This window comes from Miscanthus floridulus, chromosome 3 (genome assembly GCF_019320115.1).
Source record: "Miscanthus floridulus cultivar M001 chromosome 3, ASM1932011v1, whole genome shotgun sequence".
In the NCBI taxonomy this organism is placed as follows: domain Eukaryota; kingdom Viridiplantae; phylum Streptophyta; class Magnoliopsida; order Poales; family Poaceae; genus Miscanthus; species Miscanthus floridulus.
In genome coordinates, this window is record NC_089582.1 from 151,959,713 (window position 1) to 151,981,875 (window position 22,163).

The window sequence follows — 22,163 nt, forward strand, 5'->3', positions numbered from 1 at the left end:
ACTAAAGATTGAGGAGTCAATAGCAAAACCAATAAGAGAAAGCATGCGTAGATTTAAAGGTAAAAGTGACGTAGCTGGTCGATGTTCCAGGCATTGACGAAGACTTCACCGTCGATGGCCCTGAGGTTATAGGTGCCTGGTTAGAGCACCTCTGTGATGACGTATGGTCCCTCCCATAATAGAGAGAGCTTATGGTGGTTCTTGTTGCTCTGGGCGAGGCAGAGCACCAGATCCCCGATGTTGAAGGCCCGACCCCACACTCGACGGTTGTGGTACCGGCACAATGCTTGCTGGTACATGGCTGAGCGGAGGAGGGCAACATCATGTGCTTCATCTAGCTGGTCCATGGCTTCCTTGAGGGATGCCTCAGCTCCTTATTCATCATACACCTTGACCCTTGGAGCTCCATAGTCGAGATCGGTCAGGAGGATAGCCTTGGAACTGTGACCATGAAAAATGTTGTGTAGCCGGTGGCCTGACTGGCTATCGTCCTCAGGCTCTAGAGCACCGCAGGAAGCTCCATGACCCATCGTCCGCTAAACTTGTTCAACCAGTTGAAGATCCTAGGCTTGAGGCCTTATAGGACCATGCTGTTTGCTCGCTCGACCTACCCGTTAATGCGAGGGTGTGCCACGGCAGCCCAATCAACGCGGATGTGGTATTCATCATAGAATCATATGAACTTCTTCCCAATGAACTACATGCCATTGTCGATGATAATGGAGTTCAGGACTCCAAGCGACGATCGATATCAAGGAAGAACAACACGGCTTGCTTGGACTTGATCGTGGAGATTGGTCGAGCCTCTATCCACTTTGTCAACTTGTTTATGGTGACAAGCAAGTGCGTATAGCCCCTAGGTGCCCTCTTGAGAGGTCCAACCAGATCAAGCCCCTAGACCACAAATGGCCATGTGATGAAGATTGTCTAGAGTGCTTGGGCCGGTAGGTGGGTCTGCCAAGCATAGTATTAACACCCTTCATAGGTGCGCACAATCTGTTCAGCGTTGGCTACTACGGTCGGCTAGTAGAAGCCTTGTCGGTACATGTTTTCGACTAGGGTCCTAGGTGCGGCATGGTGCCCGCAGACCCCACTGTGGATATCACTCAGCAACCGCTTTCCTTATTCGATGGGGATGCAGTGCTATAGGACCCCAGTATGGCTTCGCCTGTAGAGCTCGCCCTCAATAAGGACAAAGGACTTGACGCGATGCACGAGCCATCGAGCCTCTGTTTTGTCCGTTGACAGCGCCTCATGGAGGAGGTAGTTGAGGTAAGGCGTCCTCCAGTCGGCTAGAGTGTCGAGCTCTATCGCTGGATCCTCGTCAAGCTCCATTACTTCAGGGTTAGATGGAGCCACTGGCTGGTTAGCCCCTGAGCCTAGGGCAGGTGGCCCATCACCGGTCTATTTTGGCTCCTCATAGCAGACCAAGGGCTTGTACTGATCGCTGGCATAGATGCCCATCGGCAAAGGTCTTGGCCAGATGCCGTTTTCACCAGCGCGTCGGCCACCTTGTTGAGACGCCTCAGGATGTGATTGAGCTTGATACCATCGAACTTGTCCTCCAGCTAGCGGACTTCTCGGCAATACGCAGCCATCTTGGCATTGTGGTAACTTAATTTCTTCATGACTTGGTCAATGACTAGCTGGGAGTTGCCTCGGACGTCAAGCTATCGGATACCCAACTCGATGGTGATGCGTAGGCCATTTATGAGTGCCTCATACTCAGCCACATTGTTGGAGGAGGGAAAATGGATGCGAACCATGTACCTCATGCGTACCTTGAGGGGCGAAACGAAGACCAGCCCCACGCCGACGCCTTTATTCATCAGTGATCCATCAAAGTACATCGTTCAATACTCTTGGTCGATGACTGCTGGCGATATTTGGACCTCGGTCCACTCTGCAATGAAATCAGCCAGCACTTGGGACTTGATGGTTGTCCAAGGGGCATATGAAATGAATCCCCTTGTTGGAGCCTCCAAACAAGAACTGCTTTATGAGGACGTAGTCCTTATACATGTGCTTGATGGGGAAAGCATGGTTCAGACATGGCCCTTCGAGCAGCTTCTCAAAGTGGTCTAGGGTACCCTCGGTGGGCTTTCGACCCCCTTACGGTCGGAGTAGCCACGAGAAAGCCCTCGCGCCGCTGCTTGTTCTTCTTGTTGGGGCGGTTGGAGGCACCTTCGCTGGCATCCTTGTCCTGCTTTGCCTCGACCTTGGGGCGGTCAAAAATTGCCCCGACCGCCACCTTGCCCGAGGCGTGGCTGGTGGCAATACCGAGGAGCTCCTTGGTGGTTCGCGGGCCCTTACGTCCCAGCTTGTGAACCAGGGACTCGCAGGTGGTCCTAGATAGGAAAGCTCCTATGATGTCGGCATCGACGACGTTGGGCAGCTCATTACACTGCCGGGAGAAGCACCGGATATACCCACAAAGAGTTTCCTTAGACTTCTATCGGTAGTTTTTGAGATCCTATGGGTTCCCAGGACACGCGTATGTACCCTGAAAGTTTCCTATGAAGATCTCATTTAGGTCCGCCCAACATTGGATTCGGTTGGGCGAAAGGTGTTCCAACCACATTCGCGCCGAATCGGCCAGGAACAATGAAATGTTACAGATAATGAAATCATCACTATCCGCTCCACCGACTTGGCAAGCAAGTCAATAATCCTCAAGCCATAGTCCAGGGTTCATTTCCTCAGAGTATTTTGGGATGTTGGTTGGTGGTCGGTACCGCGGTGGGAAGATGACATTGAGGATGTGTCGGCTAAAAGTCTAAGGTCTTGGTAAGACAGGGCTCAGGCTTCAATCCTCGCCGTTGTCGTAGCATCCGCCATGATGAGGGTGGTAGCCATGGCTAGCCTCCTCCGTTGCATCGCCGTGGGCACGCCTACGGGCATCGAGGGTGTCACGCGCGTCACGGTGGAGGACAAGACATTCATTCACCGGGACCGTGGCACGCGACCTACCGCCTTGCTGCACCTAGTGGACTGACACATCCCTGTCGGGTCGCTCTAATGGCGTGCGCTGGCTGGTGCCGAGCTCGCGTTGTCGGGACAATGAGCTCTCGACTTGCTACGCCGCCGCACGCTTGAGTAGCATTGGAATATCACGATGGGCCCAACGATCCTCGGGTATCGCAGGCTCCGGAAGCCCTCGGAGCAAGGCCGCCGCAGCAATGATGTTCTGGTTTGCCCGGGTGAAGTGTGGGAGGGCTTCGTCGTCCTCGATGATCCTTCGGTTCACATCGTGGGACACAGCGCACGCGCGCCCACCATCTCTGTGGCGCTCTATCTCTCACTCGAGCTCCGCATAAGCTTGCTGCTCAGCCGTGTGCTCATGTTGTGCTCTGATTTCGTGCAGATCTCCATCCCTCTTTTTCATGGGGTGCCCCGCTTCTCCTTTTATAGGCGAAGGGAAAGCGTGGGTTACAGCAGAGGAAGAGGAGAGGAACGAGAGAGAGAGAGAGGGAAGAAGGCTTCCAGAGTCGCCAGGTCCTTCTTCTCCTTCATGCAGGTCCCGCTGATCCTGTAGATGTCAATAGGGATGGCTCCATGTCGTGGCCCTATTCGTCATGAACGCCATGCGCAGGCGTCATCTGTCGGTCATGGCGTTCCACTCCGTCTCGGCGGACGTCGTGGTGAACTGACGCGCTTGTCAGCGTCCGTACGAGGGTTAGGCAGAACAGCACCGGCACGCCCGACACTGTTCTTGATGTGAATACCCAGGTTGGCCCGTTATGGCCACGAGTTACATCGAGGCGTGCCAGTCTCTTCCCCGATGTCAGAGTTTTGACCTAGGCCCATACGCTTGGACCTGAAGTGGTTGGCAGCGGTATGGGTCCTGGTTGGACGAGATGAAAACCGCGTCATTGGGGTCAGGCGAGACGGAGCCCGTATCCAAGGGGTCGGACGAGACGGAGCCCGCGGCCTTGGGCGAGACGGAAACCGCGTCCTTGGGACCGGGCGAGACGGAGCCCACACCCAAGGGGTCGGGTGAGACGGAGCCAGCGGCCTTGGGCGAGAACGGAAACCGTGGCCTTGGGGTCGGGCGAGACGGAGCCCGCACCCAAGGGGTTGGGCGATACGGAGCCCGCGGCCTTGGGCGAGACGGAAACCGCGGCCTTGTGGTCAGGCGAGACGGAGCCCACGGCCTTAGGCGAGACGAAACTCGCGTCCTTGGGGTCGGACGAGACGGAGCCCGACCCCGAGCCCGCGGCCTTGGATCGGACGAGACCTTTTAGGCCCCGTTCGCTTCGTTGAAAAAACAAACCAAAACACTGTTCCGGCTGATTCGTTGTGAGAGAAAAACATTGTTCCGGCTGAAAAAAGCTGAAAAGTACGAATTATAAGATAAGCGAACATGGCCTTAATACGTCTTGCTCCATCCGAGGAAGTCAGCGTGGACGCTAACTTTTTTGCTTTGGGTATCCCTAATATCGATACCCGACAATACTGAAGCTGAATCTAAACTAGCAGACAACATTATAATGTTATTTTTTTTAGGAAGGACCAAAAGATGTAGCAACTCTTATGTATTTTCTTTACGTGCTAAATGGTTGATAATATTTGATAAATCTGTGGTTAAAAAAGTAGTAGCATTTAAAGACAAAAAACCATATATATGACTTTTAGGAAGGAGTATGCACTAAACGGTTTGATCTGATATTGATTAAAGACAAATCTGGAGTATATAAGGTAAATAGTTTGATCTGGTTTTGATCAAAGTTGTTCAGTAGCAGTACTATGAGAGAGTGATGGCACAAGCACAGCACAACAGTAAGTAAGGATTCGCGGGCTGCTGCTGCTGAAAGAGAGACAGGCAGCAAGCACAAGGCCATCACATGCTTGTCCAATCCTGTTCCACTGCTAGCTCGTGATACTACTACTACCACTATCATCAGCACAGTAGGTAGACTAGTTGGAACATGCAGGCGTCCCATTCCTGTAGTTTCCCTACTTGGCTGCCTTTCCTTGTCTTTAATTTGTCGGGATTAGCGATGCCGAGAAAAAAAAACATGTTTGTCCACTGTAGCTCTCACTTCCTATATGTGAAACTGCCGCCTGCTCGGGAGGCCGTATCGTATCGTGGATTATTTACTGCTGACTGGTTTGGTGTGAGAGAAAAACACTGTTCTCGGTTGAAAATTTATGATCGTTTACGAGCAAACGAACAGGCTGCTGAATTCGTGTGATTTATATATATCCTTGACATAATTTGACTAGTTGGAACAGGCAACGTTTGCGGCTGCAGCATGCAGCTTCTAGACGCTCGCTCGTCAGTGGGTCAGACAACTGAACTGAAGCTTTCTCAGTTCTCAAATGGAAGAAGGCCTTGCTGATGACTCACAGCACGTTGATATACCTGTCCATCAACTGCCTAATTAAACACTGCTGGTTGCATCTGCATCTGCATCTGCATGATGATAGAGAGTCCTGGGCTCTGTTAATCTTTTGTTGTGTCCACTGTCGGACTTGACCGCAACAATTGAATAGGTTGCGATGCGATTGTGACCCTCTGGTCAGCGCAATACAGCATCTGCCGCTCCTCCCCATCCATATTTTTTTTTCTCGTTTCCTTTCCAAGTCTTCTTTCCTTCCTACCCACTAAAACGAACTAGTAGCTAGGACCAAACAGTGTGTTTTACTAGTCTTCGTCGCAGCAGGAGGCTAGAGTGAGTTCGTTTAATTAACTTGTGTCTTGTGTGGCCCTGGAGTGCTTCATGGACTGACTGAATCGTTTCTGCATGCATGCATTTTTGTCAGACTGATCCATCATCCAAGATTTGTCTCCCGGTCAGAGTAATTCAACTCCAACGCTCGCTGTCAAACTCAGACTCAGACCAATCCATCCATCAGCCAAAGTTAGTTTGTCTCCAAGCCAGCAGAGTAATGCAATGCTTTCTGCTGATCTTCTGATGGAGCTGGCAACAGCCTGATGGCGAAGACCGTAACTTCATCAGTGCTTCCCACCTGGCTAATACGCAAGAATTAGCTCACTAACAAACACCACTGATTGATTGTGGCCTCGTTCGGCTTGCTGAAACTTGGTTGAATTGACTGAAAAACACTGTTCTGACTGAATTGTTGTGAGAGAAAAACACTGTTCCGGCTAAAAAAACAAGCTAAATAGTACGGGTTATAAGGTAAGCCGAACGGGGCTGTGCTGCTAACGGAATTCCCTAACTTCTTGTTCCTCTTGTTCCTCTAGAAGATCCATCCATCGGTCATGCTCTGCTCGCTCATCGCACGCAAAACGGCCGGCATGCACGTCCTTTTCTGCATGGACCTCGCATTGAAACTTGCACCACCAACTCCTGCAATTTTCTTCCCCATAAAGAAACACATCTACGATGCCTTCCTGAAACTAATTACCCAGTGGGCAGTTTTATATGAATCGCCGCTCACCTAACACGCACAACAGCAGCACTAGCAGCTAGCGCTCTGCATCACACAAGTCAAGACGTCGTCCTGAAAGAATGGCTGGCAGTACGAACTCTGACAAATTCGCATAACAATGCATTATCGGGGATAAGTAAGACCTCACATCATGCAGCCGCAGCATTTTGTCTCCATGAACAAACAAAATGCTGTCTCGCGTCACTTGTTTTTTTTTTTTTTGACTCGAATTACCCTGTTTGTTTGAACGATGTCGCCTGCATTTGACTGCACATATATAGGTACCAGTTTTCTCTGAACTTGTTGGTATGGTATATATCAGCAGCCTGTTGCAAGCAAGCGTCTAAGCTGCTGGGGCCCACGTACGCCAAGTCTAGATCGAGCTGCACCAGATTGCTGCTCCTTGCATTGCATTGCTGCCGATAGATGCATCGGAGTATTAAACTGTGCTGGACATGACCCTTGTATCTACGCATGCATGCATTTGAACATGGAATGGAAAGGTCTAATTCTAAAGATATGTGAAAGCAATTCGGGTCAAAGACGACGCTTGCAACTTGGAAGCAGGCTGCAGACCACTGTGGCGATACTTGGGAATTAGGGCACTTATCCATCCATCGCCCATCATTTTCATGCTTGCCGTGGTAATGTTTGTTTAGTTTGGATTATTAGCAGCTAGCTATAGCTGATCAGTTCCATGCAACACTCGGTGCTTGTCTTTCTGAATAAGATACAGTAGGTTGAAGTTGAATTATATGCCGTATAAATATAGCCACCAGTGGCAGTAGGACTACAGTCAATAGCAACATGTGCGCAGACATGTGATCTATTAACTTCAAATGAACGGGAAAAAAAATCGGTGGAACCTGTGTGTCCTTATTGAGCAGCCGTTGGCACTTGATGCGGATTCATAGGTGTGTTCATACACAAGCATCCAACACCTTAGGATCTATTAATTTTCTCTATTTCTAAATGCTTCTTTTGAATTTATGCAGCAGTCCCTTACGTGGGATGCTTGCATATAGACATGTGTCATGAATCCACGACAGACGCCCATGGTCTCCATGGTCACTACAACACGTCCCATTACAGGGGCGTTTTGTCAAAGGCATTTTTTTAAAGTGCCTTAATTTATTGTTGTATAAAGGTATTTATTTTAAAAGGCCTTTGAAAGTATATTTTTAAAGGCAAAACTAAAAAACGCCTTAAATAACTATAATCTTTAGGCCCCGTTCGCTTCGCTGAAAAAACAAGTCAAAACACTATTGTGACTGATTTACTGTGAGAGAAAAATACTGTTCCGACTACAAAAACAAGTTGAAAAAGACGGATTATAGGAGAAGACCCCTGCATCCCTCTCGGCCCCGGCCCAGCTCGTGAATTGAAGGACGACGCGGCCCTCCCCGTATCCCTCCCGTATTCTTCCCGTATCCTCCCCATATCTGTCGAAAAAAAAAAAGAAGAAGAAGCTTCGCCCCGTTATCCTCCCCCTTCACCTGTTGCGATAGGGTTCAGCGACGCGGTTGCGTCCGGCGTCGCCGTGAGGACGGCACGGCTGCGGGGAGGCAGCGTGGCTGCTTCGGGCGGCAAGGGAAGGGACGGCACGACTGCGACGAGGAGGCGGCGCGTCTAAGGACCATGGAGGTTGAGCCTCGGTTTGTGTGTCCATCACTCTTGCCCTTGTCTAGACAAACACTAGGTTTGTGAGCTTGTCTGAACAGTACTGGCATGCTTAGATAGTGTGCACTGTAATGTACTACATGATTGAAATTTCTTTGGCGGTCATGGAATATCTAAATATGAATCGAAGCTGTAGTGTCCTGATGTTTGCTAATAGATTTCTTAGATATCTGGTACTATCGATGCCTGATGTTTGCTAATAGGTCACCGGTCATGGAATAGTCCTTGGTTAGATATCTGGTAGCTACACTCTGAAAGGAAACCAATACAGTAGAAAGGAAGGGAATAGCTACACTCTGAAAGTAGAAAATGATCGAGCACTAGTCCATCCTTAGAATCAAATAAACACTTGCTTGTTTAGCAGAAGCTTTCGAAGAAGAAGATAGGATGAGCGCACTCCCAGCTGATGAGTGATGAGATCCTGCTCCACTTCCTGGAGCACATATACAGTGTTCCAGACCAGCACACTCTCCTGGTCCTCGTGATGGGCTTGTTAATTATAGTTCGGATCTCTAGCAGTAGGTCTAGGAGGGAAATACTTGGATCCGTAATAGCACATGCACATCTAGACCTAGAACACTACATCGAGAGGGAGATAGGGTACGGGTGCTGGTGTTGAACCTGAGCCCTCGGAGGGAGTCACGGTTGAGCTGGCCATCTCAGCTTCGGTGACGGAGGCAGCACACGGGCAGTGACGGGTGGAGTAGAGGTGGCACGGACGTCGATGCAGTGCAGACGGACGGCGTAGCAGTGACGACGACGAAGTCAGCGGAGCTTCCCGTCGCTGGCTGCACGCCCTCTTAGATCAGTCTAGGGTTTGTCGGTGGGGTTTGCGGCTCACGATGAACCTCGTACCTCGAGCCGCCGGCCCCCCACCTCTTTATATAGCGCAGTGCGATGGGGGGTCCACCAATCATGTAGGGTTGGGCGTCCCCGATCAGGGCGCGTGACCAAGGCCCAATAGGCCGTTGGGCTTATTGGTTGGGAGATCAATCTAATATTCTCCCCCTTGATCTCACTATTACTTTCATCTTTAAGCTTTAAACTTCAATCCTTTTATCCTTACTCATTTCTTCATAAATGATGCATAGAGCATGTTTCATCGTCACGGTCAATCGCCGATAGATTTAACAGCTACAATGCACGTCTCTGATCTGAAATAGTTACTTTAACTTTTGGGCCCTTTAAAGTCCAGGAATCATAGGCTTTCCCTTAAACCCATGCCGGCTACATGTTCTCTGAACACGTTGGATGGTAAGCCTTTTGTAAGCGGATCCGCGAGCATCTTTTCGGTACTTATATGCTCAAGACTAATCATTTGATCCCGGACTTTATCCTTCACAACATAATACTTTATGTCAATGTGTTTGGCAGCACCACTTGACCTATTGTCGTGAGCATACTGTACTGCTGGATTATTATCGCAGTATAACTTCAGTGGTCTATTGATGTCGTCAACCACCTTCAAACCGGGTATGAACTTCTTTAGCCAGTTCACCTGCCCCGTTGCCTCATAACACGCTACAAACTCGGCATACATTGTGGATGATGTAGTGACGGTTTGCTTTGAGCTTTTCCATGAAATAGCTCCCCCTGCGAGAGTGAATACGTATCCAGACGTGGATTTTCTATTATCTCCCGCATAATCAAAATCTGAATATCCCACTATATGGAGTGAATCAGATCTTCTATACGTCATCATGAGGCCTTTCGTTCCTTGCAAATAACACAAGACTTTCTTTACCAATTTCCAGTGTTCTATTTCAGGATTGCTCTGGAATCTGCTAAGTAACCCGGTAACAAATGCCAAGTCAGGGCGCGTACACACTTGAGCATATTGCAAGCTTCCGACAGCTGAAGCATATGGAACCACTTTTATTTGATCGATCCCATATTGGTTCCTAGGGCATTGAAAATCCCCATATCTGTCGCCCTTGACTATAGGAGCAGGTGAGGGACTGCATTTGTGCATACTGAATTTCTTTAAGACTTTTTTTATGTATGCCTTTTGTGATAGTCCTAATACCCCTTTACTTCTATCTCGGTGAATCTCGATCCCTAGAACGAACGAAGCTTCACCAAGATCTTTCATATCAAATTTTGAGGACAAAAACTTCTTTGTTTCTAGTAGTAGGCTGACATCAATACTAGCAAGTAAGATATCATCCACATACAGGACAAGGAAGATAAGCATCCCATTCTTAAACTTTGCATAGACACAATTGTTCTCAATATTATCTTTAAACCCAAAATTCTTTATTGTCTGATCAAACTTCAAGTACCACTGTCTTGAAGCTTGTTTTAATCCATAAATGGATTTCTTTAGGCGGCATCCCAAACGTTCTTTTCCTTCCATGACAAAACCTTTCGATTGTGCCATATAAACATTTTCTTCTAAGTCTCCGTTGAAAAATACCGTCTTTACATTCATCTGATGTAATTCTAAATCGTAATGTGCCACTAATACCATTATGATTCTGAAGGAATCCTTACATGAGACTAGAGAAAAGGTCTCATTGTAATCAATCCCTTCTCTTTGTGTAAAGCCTTTTGCCATAAGTCGGGCTTTATATCTCTCTATATTCCCTTGAGAGTCAAGTTTTGTTTTGTAGACCCATTTACAGCCTACTGTTTTGGCTCCTTTAGGAATTATCTCTAAATTCCAAACTTTATTTACATTCATTGATCTGATCTCATCTTCCATGGCCTCAAGCCACTTTGATGAATGATCACTTTTCATGGCTTCTTCAAATAAGGTGGGATCATCCTCTATTTGAATTCTTCAGTGTTGTACACTTCATAATCAACAGGAATAGCTAATTTTCTAACTCTTTGAGACCTTCTAGGGGCCTCCTCAATTGGCATATTTTCTGTTTGAGGCTATTGTTACTCTCCCCTCATGTGTGGCAATAGGTTCTATAGGATCCTGAGGCACAGGTTCCTCATCATCATTCATTGTTGCCACAGACGGGATAACAATAGGTGCTGGCACCACAGTGTCTTGTACTGTTGGTGCAGCAATAGCAGGTAGTGAGAAAAATGGCTCATGAATGATCGGAGTGGGTGCATACACCCGCTTCTCTTCAAGGTCAATTTCTCGAGCTACCATGCTCCCCCTAATCATTTCATCCTCTAGGAAGACAGCGTGTCTCGTTTCCACAAACTTTGTATGTCTGTTAGGACAGTAGAAACGAAAACCTTTTGACTTTTCTGGGTAGCCAATGAAATGGCAACTCACTGTTTTGGGATCTAGCTTCCCAATGTTTGGGTTAAAAACTTTAGCCTCAGCAGGCTCCCCCACACACGCAAGTGGTTAAGTGAGGGTACTCTTCCTGTCCACAACTCATACGGTGTTTTGGGAACCGACTTACTTGGTACTCTATTGAGAATATGAATGGCGGTTTTTAACGCCTCCATCCACAGACTCATCGGTAAAGTGGAGTAACTTATCATACTACGCACCATATCCATCAGGGTACGGTTACGCCTTTTAGCTACTCCATTCTGCTGAGGTTCGCCCGGTGTTGAATACTGGGCGACTATACCATTCTCCTGTAAGAACCTTGCAAAAGGTCCAGGAACTTGTCCATATGGGGTATGCCAACCGTAGTTCTCTCCCCCACGGTCAGATCTGACTATCTTAATCTTTAAATCATGCTGATTTTCAACTTTTGCTTTAAATATTTTGAATTTATCAAACGCTTCTGTTCTTTCTTTAATTGGATAAATGTAGCCAAACCGAGAGTAATCGTATGTGAATGTTATGAATGAATCATAACCATCCACACTTTTCACAGGAAAAGGACCACATATGTCTGTGTGAATAATCTGTAGAATTCCTACGCTTTGTTTGGCATCTTTCTTAATTTTATTTACATACTTTCCTTTTATGCAATCTCTACATTGTTCTAAATCTGAGAGCTCTAATAGAGGAAGAATATCATTCTTAACTAGTCTTTCTATTCTCCCCCTCGAAATATGGCCTAAACGACAATGCCATAATTTTGACAACGCATCATGAGCTCTCTTTTGTTTTCTGTTTCCATTATTCGATGAGGATACATTTTCATCCACATCACATACGGAATTCACATTTTCACGAAGTGATAACAAATAAAGCTCATCTTGTCGGAAGGCAAGACCAACACATTTATTATTAAACAATATCTGATATTTGCCATTTCCAAAATGGCAATCATAACCATCATGGTCCAACTTTGATACACTGATCAAGTTTCTTTGCAAAGAAGGTACATAAAGAACATCTCTAAGAAAAAGTATGAAGCCATCAGCAAGCTCTAGAGGAAGATCGATCGCCAACGGCCTCAACATCTGCTTGTATTCCATTTGCGACTTTAATGAAACTTTCGCTTCTTTGCAAAGTTCTCATCGAATGGAATCCCTGTAATAAATTAGCAACATAAATAGTTGCACCTGAATCAATCCACCAAGTAGATTTTGAAAACTTTACATACAAGGATTCATTTACAAATGTAATGATGTTCTCACATTTATTTTTCATAATCATCTTTAAGAAATTGGGACAATTCTTTTTATAATGTCCCATCTTCTTACAGTAGAGACACTGGTCTTTATCCACTGGGAATTGCTTGTTCTGAGACTGTTGCATGTGACCTTTTCCAGATGACTTAGAGAAAGAACTGTTATTATAGTTCTTTTTCTTATCTTTTAGGTAGTTGACAGTACCACCTTGTGAAACTTTTATTCTTTCCTCCTTCTGCACACACATGGCTATGAGCTTTTCCAAATCCCATTTTTAGGCTGTATGTTGTAATTAACAACAAAGGTGTCAAATTTTTTGGGCAAGGAAGCAAAAATCAAATGAATAAGAAACTCATCCTTGAGTGCCAAATCTATTGGTTTGAGCTTAGATGCCAGATTGCTCATTCTCAGTATGTGCTCTCTAATGCCACTGCCGCCACCAGAGTACCTTTCTGTAACCAGCTGCTTGATTAGCTGGGTTGCATATGTCTTTGAAGAGCCAGTAAACTGGCTCTTTATTCTTTCTAGGTACTCTGTGACCGTGTCACAGTCTAGAATTGAGCCCACAATAGCAGGCTCAATCGTGTTCTTTATCACTGTCAAACACTTCTTGTTGGCAGTGACTCATTTCCTATGCTCAAGGTCATAGGACATTTTTACGGGAGCAAAATCCCGCTCTCTATTCTGCCATGCAGCATCAGTCTCATCTGTCTCCCTCACCGGTGCCACAGGTTCTCTGGGGCACGGTGTGGTGACAACCTAGTCCACCTCAGCGAGGATGAAAGCCAGGTCTATTTTTTTCTTCTACTCAATATAGTTATCACCTTTTAGAGTAGGGTATCACTTTGATACAACTCATCAAGTTGTCTCCTCCTGAAAACACAATTCAAATAGTGTGAGAACACAAATAACAACAATAATTGCATGCCTTAGTTTAACGTTGGTCAAAATTAAAACATACAATTATTTTATACATTAAATCTACATCACCGTTGGGCAGAAATAGAAATAATGCATAATCATTAAAATTATAATATTGCTATTAACAACGTTGGTCAGGAAAATAGCAATATCATAATCAACTCATATTTATCTCTTGGCTCTTAAAATCAAATTCTCTCGTTGGTTCGAATTTAATTAAAAGTCCATAATTACTTTAAATACGCAGCGGAAACATTAACATTCAATAATCATTTTCCTATTTTCCAGAAGCAACTTTACTATTTACTGAACAAAAAATATCGTTGGATAAATTTTGTACAGAAAATTATCATAAAAATTCAATTCAAATTAATCAAATTATTTTCTGAAAAATAAGAAAATCAAAAACTGTGACTGTACTTTTGTTTGGCCATTTCGGCCCGATCCAGCAACAGTGCGCGCGGCCCAGCGAATGCGGCCCATGGCCTGCTTCATGCGCGCGCGCCAGCGCACCCGACCCAGCTGCCCGCGGCCCAGCCGCGTGGCGCGCGCTCCCCCGCGCCCAGGCCGCAACCTGGGCCTGGGCTGGGAATTCGGCCTCGCGCCCTATCCCGCCTGGGCTGCGGCGCTGGCCCGATCATCTCCGTCCGTCCATCCAGATCGAACGGTGGAGCGCACAGCTCGGGGCATCAAAACCCCGGCCAGCCACGCCTCCCTCAACCCTAGCTCCATTTCACGCGCACACTTCTCTCTCTTCGCCTCACTGCTCCCCCCTTCTCTCCTCAGTGAATCACCGAGCGAGCAACTATGGCGAAGCAGCGAGGTCCCGGCGCCGTTGTCGGCCCCCTCGCCGGCATGCGCGCTCCCCAGCGGGTGAGCGCGCCGCCGTCGAGCGGCCTGGCCGTGGCGCCCCTGTGGCCGGATCCCGGCGAGCGGAGCCCCGGCCGGCCTTTCTTTTCCCCGCGCGCCGGCATGACTGCGATGCCAGCGCGACGGCGAGGTAGGCCACCCCCTTCCCTTTCTTCCCCTTTCTTTGATTCGTTTGTTCGGATTTGGCCCAATTTGCCGATTAGGGTTAGGGTTAGGGTTGGGATGGCCACTGTTTTCTTTTTGCCCCCGATTTAAATCGGTTCTTTCTTTCCTTTTCCTGAGCTCTCTAGAGTTAGGGTTAGGTGTTTTTCATCCGAACCTTCAACCTTTCTCAGATCCGAAAGGATCGAGGTTAGGGTTCAACCGAAACCTATGTCGGCCGAAGCCCCTAATGATCGTCCCCTTTTTGTTAGGGTTAGGTTTTCTCTTTCTTGATCCGATTCAAAAATCGGACCAACTTCTTTGGGTTTCTTTCAATTGTATTTTCTGATCTAGATCCACGTACTAGATCGACTGGCTCTGATGCCATTGTTAATTACAGTTAGGATCTCTAGCAGTAGATCTAGGGGGGAAACACTTGGATCCGTAATAGCACATGCACATCTAAGACCTAGAACACTACACCGAGAGGGAGATAGGGTAGGGGTGCTGGTGTTGAACCTGAGCCCTCGGAGGGAGTCGCGGTTGAGCTGGCCATCTCAGCTTCGGTGACGGAGGCAGCACACGGGCAGCGACGGGTGGAGTAGAGGTGGCATGGACGTCGATGCAGTGCAGACGGACGGCGTAGCAGGTGACGACGGCGAAGTCAGCGGAGCTTCCCGTCGTTGGCTGCGCGCCCTCTTAGATCGGTCTAGGGTTTGTCGGTGGGGTTTGCGGCTCACGGATGAACCTCGTACCTCGAGCCGCCGGCCCCCCACCTCTTTATATAGCGCAGTGCGACGGGAGCCCACCAACCATGTAGGGTTGGGCGCCCCCGATCAGGGCGCGTGACCAAGGCCCAATAGGCCGTTGGGCTTATTGGTTGGGAGATCAATCTAACAGGGCTCACCTCCCTCGCTCGCTCTCTCATGACCGCCAACCCAGCATCTCTCCCCTAAATTGAGTAACCTCAGAGATGTTTGTCTCTACAACATTTTCGTTGTGTGACTTCAATTGGACTGACTATAGCCCCTTTGGCAAGGCTCATCCAAAACGGCTTCACCGGTGAAGCCAAAGCTGGTGGCTTCTAGTTCATTTTAACCCCGGCTTACAAAATGGCTTCATGCTACAGTGCCTCGATTTGCGTAAAATAGATGAAGCCGAAGCCGGCATAAGCCGTACCAAAGAGGCCCTATATATGTTTGTCGTTGAAGCTGAGTGTTCTTGTTGCCATCAATTGTAACACTTCCTTTGCCTTCTGACTTTCTCTGACTAATTTGTGGAAGATGTCTCGGTGCTTTGTAATTGCCTAGAAAGAAGTCATGGTTATCTATAATAAAGTGCAATGGATAAATTTAAGCTGACCATATACTTCGGTCATGCAATTTTATTCCCACAAAAGCATAACAAGTAGGCCACCGGGGGACCATGCATGCATCATTATATTATTTCATTACTACAGGAGTAGTATAGTATTATATATTATTATACACGTACTAGTACTAGCTATCTTCCTCTTTCAGTAGGATGGGATGGGATGGGTGCTGGGTTAGTGCTGCTGATGCCTTACTAATTTGCTCAGATTAGTGATAAAGATGCCATGACAGTTGCGCCGGACTCCAGAAGCGTCGTCTGCTGGGGCATACTACTCCTATATATGGATTCAACCTTGAAGTATAATAATATAATAGTCCGGTAGGCGCGCTTCGCTGCGCCCGTAGGGGATGAGCATGACAGCGTACAGACAATCTTGTTGGGAGCATTAATCAATGACAGAATTTGGGTTAGCTTGATTTAAAAAATGAACGCAAGTGCTATTTACAGCTCATAAAGGAGTTCATGTTAGTAGATCTGTGGAATACCGAACAAATTTCAGGCCAACATCGACCGCATATATTGTAGCCATAGAACTATATTAGGTAACATTATACAACACACATATTTTTTTTGCCCCACTCTATTCCATAATCTTCATGTGATTGAAAGTTTGGAATCTGTTCTTATTGCAGCCGTGTGGAACTCAGATCATGGCCATGTGCTTGACGCCTGCAAGGATAGCTTGAAGAAGCTGCAACTAGATTATCTCGATCTCTATCTTATTCACTTCCCACTAACTACTAGGCATACAGGTAAGTTCCTTGCCCTTTGCACAATATTTAGAAAGATTCAATGGGTACCTCACAGAAATGTGTATTTCTGTAGGAGTTGGCACAACTTCTAGTGCTCTTGGTGATGATGGCGTGCTAGACATTGATTCCACTATTTCATTGAAAACAACATGGCATGCAATGGAAGAACTTGTTTCCATGGGACTGGTGCGCAGCATTGGAATCAGGTAAACCGAACCGACAATTTTCTCTGTTATGTTAGCACCAGTTTGACATTTGAGATATTTAGTCTTGGCAAGCTTCCCTTTGTATTATGATTCATTACATTGGCAAGCTTCCCTTTTGTACTAGGAATATTGCTGGTGCTGAAAGCGTAGTGTAGTTTCGAAATATCCTGAATTGGAGTATAATAAGTCTTACACTAAAATTTTCTTGCTGCAACTTTTTCCATGCTTGGTGATTTACTTTTCATACTGGCGAAGTCACTTTTTTTACAACAATAATAATACTATCAACCATCACAGCGCATACCCCCTTGAGTGGCTCCATTGGCAACACTGAGTGGTTCGGGTCGGTCTCGTGCCTCGACGACCCTATCATCAAGGTGGTGTCATTTCAAACAGGAGTACATTTTGTTTGGATACTTTGCAACCAGCTCTAGACTATCAACCATCATCCTTGTTTAACAAACAGGAGTACATTTTGTTTGGGTACTTTGCAATATCATCAGTTCTGGTGCCAATGTAATCAGCTATAACTTGGCGCTGTGGCAGCAATACAATTTGCAGAGCTTGGCTGAGAAGTATGGGAAGACGCCGGCGCAGCTTGTTCTCCGGTGGGGTCTGCAGCGTAACACTGTGGTAATCCCCATGACCTCCAAGGCGCAGTAATACATTAGCACACCTGATAGGACTTGATGCCCTACCGGTGTTGCTGCGCAGGTTATAGGGGTGGAAGAGGGGAGGACGTGGTCTGTACTCTCGACGTCGGCAGGATGGGCAGTGGGGGACGGCCATAGACCACCTCGAACGGAGTGGCGCGCAGGCGGTGTGGTAGGAGGTGTTGTAGCAGTACTCCGCCCAGGCGAGCCAGTCCACCCACGCACGCGGGCGGTCACCGGTAACACACCGCAAGTACATGGCAATCACCTTGTTCACCACCTCGGACTGACCATCAGTCTGCGGGTGGAAAGCCGTGCTCATGCGCAGCTTGACGCCGGCCATCCGGAAGAGGTCGCGCCAGACGTGGCCGGTGAACACCGGATCCCGGTCGCTGACGATGGAGGAGGGAAACCCGTGGAGCCGGACGATGTCGTCGAAGAAGGCGCGAGCGACGGAGGTGGCGGTGTAGGGGGTGGCCGAGCGCGATGAAGTGCGCGTACTTGGAGAAGCGGTTGACCACCGTGAGTACGACGGACTTGCCGCCCACCTTCTGGAGTCCCTCGACGAAGTCCATGGAGATATCCGCCCATACCTGGGACGGAACCTCCAGCGGCTGCAGCAGTCCCGCCGGCTGCAGTGTCTCCGTCTTGTTGCGCTGACAGGTACTGTAGGTCCGCACCCAGTCCTACACCAGCGCGCGATCGCCGGGGATGTAGAAGTCGGAGCGTAGGCGGTGGAGGGTCTTCTGAACGCCCTCGTGCCCGGCCGAGTGTGCCAAAAGGAGCGCCTGATGGCGCAGGTCGCCGTGGTCGGGGACGAAGAGGCGACTACCATGCAGGAGCAGCCCGTCGTCAAGGCGCCACGACCCCTGTAGGTCGCCCGCCTCAAGGCGCCAAAGGAGTAGCTGCGCGTCCGCCGCTGTCGCCGTGGCGTGGCGGATGTCGTCGATGAAAGCGAAGGAGGGGCCTGAGCGGGCGCACATGGCAGCGCCCACGCTGCTATCCTCCTCGGCCCCGTGCTCGGCGTCGCGGCAGGACAGGGCGTCCGCCATGGTGTTGAGGCGCCCGGGGCAGTATTCAACGGTGAAGTCGAAGCTGAATAGCTTGTTGATCCACTGGTGTTGCGGAACGGTAGACAAGCGCTGGTCCAGGAGGAACTTCAAGCTGTAATGGTCAGTATGAATAAGGAAGTGGTGGCCCCACAGATATGGGCGCCAGTGGCGCACAGCTTGCACCGAACCGATGAGCTCCCGCCCGTAAGCCGCGAGCTTGAGATGGCGCGCGGCGAACGGCCGGCTGAAGAATGCGAGAGGGCCAGCACCCTGGTGGAGAACGGCACCAAACCCCACGCCGGACACGTCGTAGTCCACCATGAATAGCTTGTCGAAGTCGGGCATCTGGAGGACGGGCCCGGTGGTGAGGGCACGCTTAAGCGCCTGGAAGGCCTCCTCTGCCTCCGTGTCCCAGGTGAACACGTCGCGTCGCAAGAGACGCGTTAGGGGCGCCGCGATGAGGCCGAACTCCCGGATGAATTTCCGGTAGTAGCCCGCCAGGCCCAGGAAGCCCCGGAGGCCCCAAGCGGAGCATGGCGGGGCCACGCAGCAACCGCCGCCACCTTGTTGGCGTCCATGGCGACGCCGTCCGCAGAGATAACGTGGCACAGGTGGGCCACGGACGTCGCCCCGAACGAGCACTTCGAGCGCTTAAGGTGAAGACGGTGCGCTCGAAGCTCATTGAGGACGATGGCAATGTGCTGCAGATGCTCTGCCCATGAAGAGTTGTAGATGAGAATATCGTCGAAAAAGACCAGCACAAACCTCCGCAAGTAGGGGCGAAGGACACCGTTCATCAACGCCTGGAATGTCGCCGGAGCGTTGGAGAGGCCGAAAGGCATCACCAGGAACTCATAGTGGCCGTGGTGGGTGCGGAAAGCGGTCTTAGCAATGTCATCGGGGTGCATCCGCACCTGGTGGTAGCCCGAACGTAGGTTGGGCTTGGTGAAGAAGCGAGCCCCATGGAGCTCGTCGAGAAGCTCATCCACGACCGGTATGGGGAACTTGTCCTTGGACGTCTTGGCATTGAGGGCGCGATAGTCGATGCAGAAATGCCAAGACTTGTCCACTTTGCGGACAAGGAGCACGGGCGCCGAGAACGGCGAAGTGCTAGGCCGGATGATGCCCTAGGTGAGCATGTCCTCGCACTACCATTCCAGCTCGTCCTTCTGCAGCTAGGGGTAGTGGTACGGGCGCACAATGATGGGAGCTATGTCCGACAGGAGGTGGATGCGGTGGTCATACGAACGGGCTAATGGAAGGCCCTATGGCTCCTCGAAGATGGCACTGTGCTACTACAGTAGGCGGTCCAGCAAGGGCAGCTGAGAGTCGATGAAGGTCGTCGCCACATGCTGCTGGGGCGTGGCCGAGTCAGAGACGCCCACACCCTTCCAGAGGATGCGGCGACCCTCGAGCCAGAAGGCCAACGTCATGGCCTCGAAGTCCCAGAGAATGGGGCCCAAGGTCCACAGGAAGTCGACGCCGAGGATGAAGTCGAAGCAGCCCAAGTCGAGGCCGACGCAAGGGATAGAGAAGTCCTTGCCCCCGATGCTGATGGGGATGTGATGGTCAATGCCCTCGCAACACAGGCAATCACCGTTGGCGACGGTGACACGGAGCTATGCCCCCCGGTGGGCGGAAGCCCTAGGCGGCGCATGGTTGCGCCCTGGAGGAAGTTGTGGGTGGAGCCGGTATCTAGAAGGGCCAAGAGGCGCTCCCCCTTGACCATCACCGGCAGCAGCATCGTGTTCTCCATCTAGATACCTGCAAGTGCATGGAGGGACACGACGAGAGCATGAGCAGCCTCCTGCCCCTAGGCGGCCGGCTCCTCTAGTGGTATGGTCGTGTCCCCGTCCTCGGCGAGCGTGGCATCCTCCGCAATGTAGTCCCCGGACTCCAGGTAGAAGAGCCGCTGACACACATGTCCAGGGACGTAGGGCTCATCACAGTTGTAGCATAGTCCTTGGCGATGATGTTCCAGCTGCTCCGCCGGTGTAAGGCGGTGAAATGGGTGTGCTACGGGGGCCGCATTGGCCGCAGCGGGGGCCTGCCCCGCTTGGGCCGCCCCGGGTGTGCGCGCCGGAGGAGGCTGACCCTGACACAGAGTCGGACGAGCGGCTCGAGGAGGCGGCGTCGGCTGCATGGCAGCCGCACGACGCTCAAACGCCTGGGCGTAGTACATGGCCGTCTGGAGGTCCGGGGGGTCGTGCATCTCCACGTCCACCCGGATATGATCCGGAAGGCCACCAATGAAGAGCTCAGCCCGCTGACGCGTGGAGACGTCCCGGGCGTGACATGCCACCGCCTGGAAGCGATCGGTGAACTCCTGCACAGTGGAAACAAACGGTAGCCGGCCTAGTTCAGCCAGCCGACTCCCGCGGATCGAAGGGCCAAAGCACAGACGACATAGCTCCTTGAAGCGCTCCCACGGTGGCATGCCCTCGTCCTGCTCGAGGGCGTAATACCAAGTCTGGGCTACCCCCGGAGATGATAGGAAGTGAGCCAGGTACGGTCGGAGGCGAGCGTGCGCTGACCCGAAAGAATTGCTCACACTGGCTGAGCCAATTCAGGGGATCAACGGAGTCGTCGTATGTGGTGAACTCCAACTTGTAAAACTTGGGCGGCGGCGGGTCCTGTGCGGCGGCTGAGGGCGCCGCGCCCGTGCTGTCCAGCGAGGGCGACGCGGTGGAGAGCGTTGGCATTAGGCTGCCGCCGTGGAACAGGGGGCCATCCACCCCGCCGTAGAGGACGCTCGGAGTCGGGGCGCCATCAGGCGCCATGACAGCCCCGGTGGTCGGGAGCGGCGATAGGTGCGGCTAGGTATTGGGCGCCGTGTAGATGGGTTTCGACAAACCGGCGATCCAAGCCGGAAGCGGTGACGGCGACGACATGAACCTAATCTGCTGGATGGGGACGCCCTTGGATGGTGGCGGCGCGGCTTGGAACGAGGTCGTTGCAGTCCCGTCGTAGGGCATCCCATACTGGTACGAGATGACCGGCGCCGTGGTCACGGCCGAGGGCAGCAGTGGCGGGGGTAGCTGCTGTTGGTGTGGCGGCGGCGGAGGTGGCAGCTGGGGCTGCGGCTGGGGCGCATAGGGCCCGACGAGGAAGGCCCGGATGCCCGCCACGCCCTGCCCTAATTCCAGGATTACGGCCGTCATCTGCTCCGGGGTGAGGACGAGGGCGGCGGAAGACGACGGCACCGGGGCAGAGGGCGCGAGCACCCCTGAGGATGCCAGCGCGCCTAAAACCGGTGCGCCTAAGGTGTGGGGCAGCAGCGCCGACGAAGACGCTGGTGGCGGCAGGTGGGTGTGCGGCGGCGGCGGGTGGGAAGAACTTGGTAGAGGGGTGGACATGATCGAACCAGAGATCTCTGATACCAGATTGATAGGACTTGATGCCCTACCGGTGTTGCTGCGCAGGTTATAGGGGTGGAAGAGGGGAGGACGTGGTCTGTACTCTCGACGTCGGTGAGGGGCCGTGGCGGTGAGAGCGGCGGCTGCTGCTGCAGCCCTAGAGTTTCGTAGTGCTACAGTACATGGGTACTGTTCACGCGAGGGAGAGGGCAGGGACTGCTGGCTCCCAAGGGAAGCCATCAACTTAATTGTTGCT

The 22,163-nt window shown here is 50.5% G+C and overlaps 1 protein-coding gene across 1 annotated transcript; it reads left to right on the plus strand.

The window, feature by feature from the left end:
• Positions 1-14,310: 14,310 nt before the first annotated feature.
• Positions 14,311-17,509, plus strand: LOC136544720 (NADP-dependent D-sorbitol-6-phosphate dehydrogenase-like). The gene is made up of 4 exons (XM_066536783.1): positions 14,311-14,503; positions 16,521-16,640; positions 16,714-16,846; positions 17,350-17,509. The coding sequence occupies exons 1-4, from the start codon at positions 14,311-14,313 to the stop codon at positions 17,507-17,509; spliced, it is 606 nt and encodes a 201-aa protein (XP_066392880.1).
• Positions 17,510-22,163: the final 4,654 nt, after the last annotated feature.

What these genes read in the sequence shown, in the direction of transcription:
- LOC136544720 (XM_066536783.1), top strand. Translation starts at nt 14,311, where the DNA reads ATGGCGAAGCAGCGAGGTCCCGGCGCCGTTGTCGGCCCCCTCGCCGGC. An exon ending in GATGCCAGCGCGACGGCGAG is followed by an intron (nt 14,504 to 16,520) that starts GTAGGCCACCCC and finishes TTCTTATTGCAG; the next exon opens with CCGTGTGGAACTCAGATCAT. An exon ending in ACTAACTACTAGGCATACAG is followed by an intron (nt 16,641 to 16,713) that starts GTAAGTTCCTTG and finishes GTATTTCTGTAG; the next exon opens with GAGTTGGCACAACTTCTAGT.